General features: G+C 36.9%; 1 protein-coding gene across 1 annotated transcript; it reads left to right on the top strand.

The window, feature by feature from the left end:
- Window positions 1-7420: 7420 nt before the first annotated feature.
- On the top strand, window positions 7421-9666 carry LOC144345908 (uncharacterized). The gene is made up of 3 exons (XM_085497430.1): window positions 7421-7603; window positions 8331-9288; window positions 9404-9666. The coding sequence occupies exons 1-3, from the start codon at window positions 7421-7423 to the stop codon at window positions 9664-9666; spliced, it is 1404 nt and encodes a 467-aa protein (XP_085353556.1).
- The last annotated feature ends 523 nt before the right edge of the window (window positions 9667-10189 follow it).

Genomic DNA, 10189 nt, shown 5'->3' with positions numbered 1-10189 from the left:
AGGTCTCAGAGAATTCCATGTTTAAAAAAAATCAAACCACCATCCAGCTGTAGACCCTGTCTAATATCAATCTAAAACATCGAGAATTATCAGATATTTATCCGATAATTCAAATGTAAAATAGGCCGGCTTCCTCTAATGCGAGGATATTGCACAAGTTTATACTACCTGCAAATTTGATGCATAATTCATCGTTCAAGATTAAGGTCCATATTAGACAGATTTCCTTAAGGAAGTAAGAAAGCACTATTTTATTCTATTCTTCGTTGTTCCATTGCATTGTTCTGATATTCCTCTATATTCTGAAAATATTCCCATATGTTACACTCATAAATTACAGTTGTTTTAATACACAATTTAAATACTTATCCTTATATCTGCCAAAACATGTATATCCCGTATTTATACTTTACATTATTTCTTTGTCAATATCCTTCGTGTTCTGCAGATGTATTTGAAACTGCCTATTCGCTCCATTGTGCAGTCGTCGATTTTGTATTTTACGTTTGTGTAAATTACCCAAACTTCTTTGCTACATATGTTTAATTTACTTATGTAAATCTTAGGTCAGGCAACGTCTCGCCATCGATTTGAATTCCATTTTTATCTATATGTAATTTCTTGGCAGTGTAATAGCGTTCTCTTAAATAAATAAATAAGTAAATAAAATATTGAGAAAGCATAAAAAGCCCTTTTTTTCAAATACATGAATATGTTATGACTAATTCATTTTATCATAGACAGGATTTGCCCAGAAAATGCCATTTGATGATTTTGAATAACGTATAATAAAGTTAATGAATTCATAATGTCAATAAGTAATGGATTATACGATGTAATATCCAACGTAATACTTGTACGCTACACCAATATAGCTTTAATTTGATATATAATATGATGGTGTTTGTCTGAGGTATTCATATTTAATATGTGACAGACTATTATGTAATTATATCTTTGTATAAGGTTGATCCCATAAAATTCCTTTTTTATTTGACGATGTGTACTTTATATAATTTTTTAAAGCTAACATGTTTACCCTGATTTTCGGGGGCAAAACGGCTCAAATTCTACAGCCAAAATTTACCAAATTAATTCCCATGTTCCTGTCTATTTTATGGCATGTAAATTTGACAGCCTTGTCTTAATTTTAATTGTACAGTCAGTATTCTGTAACTAGACTGATCGCGCTGAACAGAGAAAAACATGTTGCTTTGTTCTGCCATGGGGAGGGGTATTTATCCAATTTTGCCTTCCGACCACTAGCGTACATATTTCCATTGAAAATATGTTACATTCTGGCCGGCTCAGAATTTACTAGATGATCGTCGAACATAAAATTACTAAGCAATGTAATTTAGGTTACCCCGAGTACAAGTTGTTAGGGGCCCACATGAAGACTGTCAGGTACATAGTTTATTGTTGATCTGAACGTTTGGCAATAATTAAAAAATAAATATTTTGCGTCTGAAGCTTGATAGGATACATCGCGTCTGAGAATATTGCCGACGATGATCACAAAAACATCTCCATGAAAGCCCATGGCCAGAAGAGTGGCAAGTATTATAATGCGGCATAGTTGTTTTTTAATGTAAAGAAATGTAACATTGTGTCACAAAAGGTGAGCGTAGAATAATATTTGAAGAAGAATAATGATATTTTTTATTATAGTAAAGAAATAAAAACGCAGTGAAATGTCAAAAACGTTTCTAAAATTTCGTATTAGCATCATGTTGGAATATAGGGGTGTCGGAATATAGGGATGTCGGAACATAGGGGTGTCGGAATATAGGTGTGTAACCCCGAGGAGGGATGTGTCCCCCTCAAAAGGTAGAAATTTTTGAAAAATGCAACCAAAATGAAGTCATTTGGTGCATACTTGGGGATTTTCATTCTTGATCATTAAGAATACAGTACAGTACATGTACATAGAACCAAAGGCATTACACAAACGCAGGCTTTGATATAAACATATTATTGATATTTGGGTAAGTCAGGAAAGTGGAGGGGGCAGTTGATATTGTGTCCCCCGCCCTTCAGAAAGTGGGGGGGGGGACGTGCCCCCCCCCCCCATGATCGACGCCCCTGATCGCTACCACTTTAAAGAGAACGTAGATACTGAAACACGTTCGAACATAAATAGTTTATTGCATGGCTGTGTGTCTCAAGACCATTATTAGTTACTATGATCTGTTCCGTTCATTGCATTGGTCACTGTCACTGTTCATTTCCAACTAGCTAGGATTCTGCGAAATGTGCATGTAAAACACACGTACATACATAGCTCACAGTTGAGGGCGCACTCAGTCTCACCTCAGCTTCAATTTGACTAGCCTCGTCGTGCTCAGTCGTACTTGTTTAGCATACTAAACACCAAAGACGAGTGGCGTTGACATCCTATTGAATCTTTTAAATTTCTTGTTATCACATTCTCGGTGATCGAATGGACGACTTTATAATGCATCGTATTATCCTACTTGTTAGTTATTGTAAATAAAAACGATTGCAAAGGGTGCAGTGGTTGGTGCTATATATGGTATTGCCACAGTCTGTACCGATATACCCCCGGTAAACCTGGATATCGAGGTACTTATTACTGTGCTATTACTGTTCGCTGTAAATACACATTATAATGCCAATAGGGAAATCTGTTTATTATACAGAGTGTCGCGCCACTAGCTCCTTCAACACAATGCACGACATCAATATCATGACATCAATATCACGACAGACATGTTTACGAACCAAGAGTGGATAGTGGGTGTTCGGTTGCGGCGCGCCTGTACAGTGACTTTACTACCGCAATGCATTGTAGGATACATGTGTATGAGTCAGTAGGGGGTGGGTGCGTGCAAAATCCGACATTGTGCTGAAAGTGAAAGTAACCTTTAATAAGGCTTCAGTTCTTATATATGGACTGTATATAGACAATACATTTCGACACCTATATTTATTTTTTTATTTTATTTTCCCTAAAAATTCACAATGTAATTTGGAAAAAAAACAACATAACGGCCACTCTACTCAATGGTAAATAAAACTGTTAAATTTACACAAGTTTACAAAATGTTAAATATTTTGACGAATAGTTTTCAAATTGATATAAATTCATATCGTAGATTAGCATATAATACTTGCAGCACGGCCCTCGTTTAGTGCCGACGAGACAGAAATAACTGTACAATAGCTTAATTGCAGCAAATAAAAATTACTTGCAATTTCGGCGCACATTGTTGTACGACTGTTCCAGAGAAAGTCACTTGTCCGATTCACACGGTTTCGCCGAAGCCGACCATCCATGGTCGTCTCTGTCCGACGGCGCTGCAAATGAACCTTAGCTGACGAACATGGGGAAAGTGGCACAGAATGCTACAACTGATGAAATAAACACATACATAACATACCTTAAACCCAGGTCGAAATTGCGATTTTAGTAAGAAATTGCATAATAACACAGCTCCATTGACAGACGGTTTTGAATGATACAGAGTTCATTCTGAGGTCAACGTACGACAGACAGAAAAGTAAATTAGTGTTCAAAAAGGGCTACAGCCCAGTAGTCCGAAGGTCCACGAGGCCGAAGGTTCACGAGACCGAAGGTTCACGAGACCGAACATTCGAAAAAAAAAATCATAGACATTGGAGTCAGGTGCGAAAATGTGTCTTCGTATCGACTGTGTAGCCTGACTACATACATTACCTTTGACGTCTAAACTATATAAGCTAATAAAGATAAACCAGGGACGTTATTCATATTCATGGATAAACACAACACATGCAGTTTAAACTCTTTTCGAGCGATTAAAAATCGTCTAGAATATAAACTCCTATATATTTAGAACGATGCATGTGGCAGCTCACCACCCCAACTGCAACGTAACTGCCTATATTTTTTTTTTTCGATGGATAAATATCGTCTAGAACATTCCATCTATTTTGTTACGTTTATTTTTTGTTTGAAATACTTTAAAGAGGGTGTCTTTAAAACAAAGATCGAAGACCCCCCCCCCCCTAAATCGCGACTTTATACACAACTGAAATCGAGGTTCAAAGGGAAATTGGAATTTTACGCACACAAAAGTCTCCAAAGAAACATATTTTAGTATTGCTATCTACGTATCTATCAACACAAAGACCTAAAAAGAAATCTCGATTTTACACCATGAATGCCGCCAATATGAATATATTAGTACTGTTATGTCCGTATCTACCAACTACGCACTAATTAAAATAAACTCTACGAAAAATGGTTCATATTAGCGAGTTATCACAGGGTCTTCGTTCTAAAGATTACCCCACCCAATCTGTAAAACGAAGACCTAAACGGAAATCTCGATTTTACACACATGAATTAGTTCGTAATATATATTGAGACATTTGTGTGTGTAAAATCCCAATTTCCCTTTAAACCTAGACCTCAGTTGTGTATAATGTCGCGATTTAGGGGGAGGGGGTCTTCCATCTTCGGTCTTCGTTTTAAAGACACCCACTTTAAAGTTTGCAGAGTTTTTAAGCAGCATATACTGAGTTGTATGAGTGATATTTGTCATTCTGAATGTGTGCGGATAACGAGATATCGGCCCGTCGTTAATGCATACATTATTATATATTTGCTATATTTATCTCAAGTTTAACATTTGTGACTGTATGTCCTCTGGTGAAGCGTGAAATGTTCGTTTTATTTGTCGAGAATATCGATAGTCCACATCTTTACTCGTTTGTGATTTCTAAAAATGCAGGACATCACGTTATTCGCATACATATCTCCAGATTCAATATGCCGTTGCCGGCAGATAAATACAATGTAATATTTATTGGGTTTCTTTGGTCTTAAATCATATTACTGAAGGAAGTGGGATGGATCATCACATGTAATGGGAAATAAAAGTAACATTTAACATGGAATCATTCACACATAAGTCTGCCTACTTCATTTGCATAGGTTTCTTTTGATGTATTAACTTGAGGGCGCTCTCCTTGACAACCACTAATTAGGTTTATCACAATTTTATTTTGCTGTATTTTTACAGCTTTATAAATTGTTGTTTATCGGATATTATCATTTGGGAACAGTGTTGTTTTTAAATTTAGTTTTAGCAACCTATGTAACCGCATTGTGGGAAATATTAATCTTTTTCACCCTTCATAAATCGAAAACTCGCATCTTCAATACTGCGTCAAATGCGTTGACATGTAGAGAATAAAACAAACTTTCTGTATGTTTACGGCTCACACCGTTCTGCACCATTGGATTATAGTTCTATGGGGGTTCAAGACCGGGAATGTATTCATTTTGAGTCACGGAATACAATGTTAAGTCTATGGGTGGCACGAAATGAAGTAAGACTGATTTGATTGGCCAGTTGATTCAGTTCACCCATCTTATTGCAAAGTAATGAATTTTATTGCATTGCACCTGGTGCACCTGTGTATATTCAATGGCTTTTAGTGTGCAATTAGGAGGGGTCACTCAGAAGCAGCACATCAGTGCGCGTTTTATTGCGTCAAAAACGTTACCAAAGTGAGAAATATGTAACAAATGGATAATACGTAATACAACGAAACCCGGTTCTACATGGAGGTTTTCAGGGGTATATCATTGTTTATTTGCACCTAAACATAAATAAGTTCAAGACTGCGTTGTCTCGAATACGCCTTAGAAAAGAATGTTACTCCGAACTGAATCTGCCATTGATAGTTTATCGTAACGGATGCCTACAAACAAATGTGATATGGGTTAAACTGATTGTGTTTTTCTGCTAATACAAACCAGTGGATGTAGAATGTGAAGAAATCAGTTTCCCCGAGCGAGAGCGAGGCTATCCAAACGATGAAATATGCAAATGTGGGTAGCAACCATGTGTGTGCATTTGTGTTTTCGAAGATTGGTTTGGAAAATCTTGTTCCGCCATGGTCAACTTGCGTGCTTGAAACGTGTGACCATCCTGCGCGGGAAAGTTCCAGCACTGTAAAATAATGGAGTGCAGTCAAAATATTTTAAGCCGCTGAGCTTTTCCACGTCGCAGTTGATACATTTCCGGATGGTCGGGAGCCTTGATATCTCTGATCTATGTTCGTTGTGAATGTCTGACTCTAGGACACGCCCATGTTTGAAATATGTTTTTCGCTCTAATTCCCAATATTGCCCATCCCTGTAAATTACATAGTCGGCTGTTTCTCTATCTATCTATGATATCCAACTGTTGAAAGTATTTATGCTTTTCAATTGGCCGGAAAACACCATCGTAGCAGAAGAAGAAAAAACACATTTTTTTTCTAATTCTCACATTTTACATTCTATTTTAGGGAATTTGATGAAACTTGTTATTTGAGAAAATGTGTCAAACAACAGTGAATATAAACAATGGTTCCAATTTCAAGTATTTATATATTATTGCATAGTTATTTTATGATGTGACCGGAAACGCCATCGTCAGAGGAGAATTTTTTACGGTTTTGAAAACATCGACTTGTAAAGTACAAACGTACAAACATAGTTAAACTACAAATGGCTTGCCCTATACATGCTGGAAGCAGCATTAACAAATATCTACCAAATTTGCCCCCCCAAAAAACACATTTCCCACCATCTTAATGTGTTCAAGTAGAGTTGTGCATTGGGGAATACAATGAACTAAAGATAGTTTGTACTTTATAGGTTGAATAGGTTGAAATGATCAATTTTTTTTAGCTGAGGTAAAAATAATAATTGTATGAAACAATTGCTCAGTATGGCAAAGATTTTGGCGGGAAACTTATTCGGGGGGGACGACGGCGGACGACAGACATTTTGTCACTACTATGACTTAGCCTTCCACTTCATTACGGGCAAGCCAATAAAACGAAAGCGAAAGACCATTACTTAAGCGTGAAATACGGTTGGAAATTAGGAAAATATTCTAATTTCAATTATTCGTATCCATATTTCAGATTTACTATTTAGTTGGCCCACGCATTCGACATAATAAAAACAATCGAAACTTAGTAAAAGTGATAAAAACGATAAAAACAGTAAAAAAATAAGTAAAATAAATGAAAATAGATAATAATAACAATATTTTCATCCAAAAAAAAAATAGTCCATTCACAACATCTGATTTTAATCAGATTGCCTCTGACAGTTGTGTCCGCAACATCATTCTCTGCCAGAATTATAACTTTTATTTAATGTAATGACAACGTTGTACGACCCTGTATACAACACGAATGCCGGAACCTCACTCCGAGGGCGCATGACTTGTAACATGTCATTGGTGTGCGTTACGCTAATTCAAGGTCATTATGAACGCGCGCGCGTACATCAGGGACAAGCATGGACGGCTACAGCCTCTAGTGTACTCAGGAAGAGTCATCAATTCGAAGTTTCATAAAAGAAAAACGTACAAAGTGCAAAACGTTGGTGTATAAAAAACGAGAAAAGATGGCGTACATCAAACCCGGCATTGGAAGAGGATTTATTTTGATTTACCAAGGTCATAGGTATCAGAAAAATAAATCCACCAACACCACACTATCTTGGAGATGTTGGAGAAAGACTTGCAGAGGAAGAGTGACCACTGATGTTTTTCCCATTCAAGAAGATGCCAGACCCAATTTTGTGCAGGTAATTATTTTCAACAATATACAACAATATAGTAATATATAATAATATTCATTCTATTGTAAAATAAAACGACGTATATGCGGTTATGGAAAAACCAATCCAATTTCCATTTGGTAACTTGTTACGAATGTTTCTCTGATACAATGACGCAATGTAGAGCGTGATAATCGGAAGCTCGTGCGTGTTATGCAAAACATACAGACGTGCTAAAGGGGTGTCTTTAAAACGAAGACTGAAGATCGAAGACGCCCTTCCCCCTAAATTGTTAACATGCGGGGACTGTGCCATTCATGGCTTGTTTTACGATAAATCATATACTATTGATTTTAAACGAATGCAGTATCAAAGGAGATTTGAAAATGCTCAAAATGTCCAACGGTAACCACATTGCCTCTTTGAGTACATGGCTGAGTATTCATCACACAATGATGAATATGAATAAGATGAACTTGCTTTTAATATTTTGTTCATAAACATGATGATCTGCAGAAAATCGTGGAATAATGGAAGTAGTTTTCGCATATTGCACGTGAACTGATTTCTTGATGTGTAAAGTTGTGTTTAATACAAATAAAAATATTAATTACTTTATTAATTGTACTATTTTGTTGTTGAAACGTTTTTGTTTACGTTACATTACGACCCTTAAGTAACCTTACATCACAATGCAATAAAACGTAGTCGTTTTCATTTGTCTATATGAAATTACTTTCTAAAACTGTCACAGATAACTAACCAGCATAATCACGAGGGAGAGTGGGAACTGATTCAAAAAGAAGATATGATGAGAGAGGTAAAGCAAAAACTAGCGGAAGACCCAAGTAAACCTATCAAGCGTGTGTTCAATGATGCTGCTGGTAGAAGAGAAGACAGAGGCGAAGATGTACCTGTCTATGCAAGTCTACGGTCAAGAATGCACAGATGCAGACAAGAAAATTTACCACCCATTCCACGACGCATTGAAGACGTCCAGATAGAAGGTGAGTGGACAAGGTCTTGGCGTGGAAGAAGGTTTCTATCACTTGTTGACAATGGTCTTGGTGTTCTGATCTTCCTAACAACGGGATGCCTCAGGATCTTATCAGAAGTTTCAATAGTATATATTGACGGGACATTCAAGGCATCTCCTCCTCCGTATGTGCAACTAGTTACGATCCATGGGCGCTACATGGGTAATGTTATTACATTAGCATATGCACTGATGAATGGTAAACGATTAGAGCAGTATAGAAGAGTCCTCCAACACCTAAAAGACCGTACGGCTGCAGCGGGAAGGCAATTTGCCCCAACGACTGTGATCTCAGACTATGAGATGTCTATACGCCAAGCATTTGAAGCAGAATTTCCTGGTATCAGTGTAAAAGGCTGCTACTTCCACCTGACGCAATGTTTTTGGAGGAAGATCCAAGAGTTGGGACTGGTAAATGCCTATAACAACCACAGAAGAACACAACGCCTGTTGAGGAAAGTATTTGCTTTGGGGTATTTGCCAGTCGCTTTAGTAAGACAGAATTTTGGTTTGCTAAGGCGTAGTAGGCAGGCAAGGCGAGTCACAAGGATACACCCTGCAGTAGAAGATTTCCTAGAATATGTGCAGAATATATTCATCGATGGTCAGTTTGCTATTCCTAGTTGGAATGTATTCCAAAGAAACATGGAGATGAGGACTACAAACATAGTTGAAGGTATGAAGAATTGTATTAAAGGATAAAACATATTTATGTGATTTTCATTATCGTCGTCATAGCTGTAGATATGCAAAAAATTGAATCGTTTTTAAAATGCTTTTTTTAATTACAGGTCTTCATCTGAAGTGGAACCGAGAAGTGGGGATTCACCATCCTTCTCTGTGGATCTTCATCAGATGGTTGAAGGATGAGGAGCGGAGTGAAAGAACTGTAATTCAACAGGCTAGAAGAGGGATACTCCGCCACGTGAGAAGGAGGAAATGGAGAGATCTGGAAAGGAGAATTGTGCGTCTTCGTACGCAATATAACGAAGGAGAAATAAATTTAACCCAGTATTGGCGAGCCATCACTTACGCAATAAAAACGTACAATTAGACAGACAGTAACATCTGGCGACAAAAGGACATAGATTGGACATTTTAAGTCTTAGATCCAATATAATGAGATGTAATAGTGTTTGTTCTCTCCCAGAGAGACTTTGATATAGTTATGAACATGTTGTTAAACTTAAAGAGGCCATATGGATAACTTTAAGCATTTTTGAGAATTTAAAAAAAGTATTTTATGTATATGATTTATCGAGGAATACAAGTGTACTTTTGTAGCGATTTTAGAGGTATTAGTTTGGCAAAGAATGCGACACTCAATCTAATTTGATTTACCTATACATATAGGTAATTCCTTTAGCACAGGCGCACTAAATGTTTTGCCTTTTTCCGCGAACGTCTCGGAATACTTCTAAGATCGCTACACAAAGTGCACTGTTATTTCACGATGAGCCATATAATATTGATATCTTGAGGAATGCATAATGAAAGGAAGATTATTTAAAATGCTAAACAATGCTCACAGTTATCCATATTGCCTCTTTAATTTAATTTTTCAATGACCTTTTCGA

The sequence above is a fragment of the Saccoglossus kowalevskii genome, chromosome 3 (assembly GCF_978046115.1).
Source record: "Saccoglossus kowalevskii chromosome 3, keSacKowa6.1, whole genome shotgun sequence".
In the NCBI taxonomy this organism is placed as follows: domain Eukaryota; kingdom Metazoa; phylum Hemichordata; class Enteropneusta; family Harrimaniidae; genus Saccoglossus; species Saccoglossus kowalevskii.
Note: the sequence above shows the minus strand (reverse complement) of the source record. Positions and strands in the feature narration are given on the sequence as shown.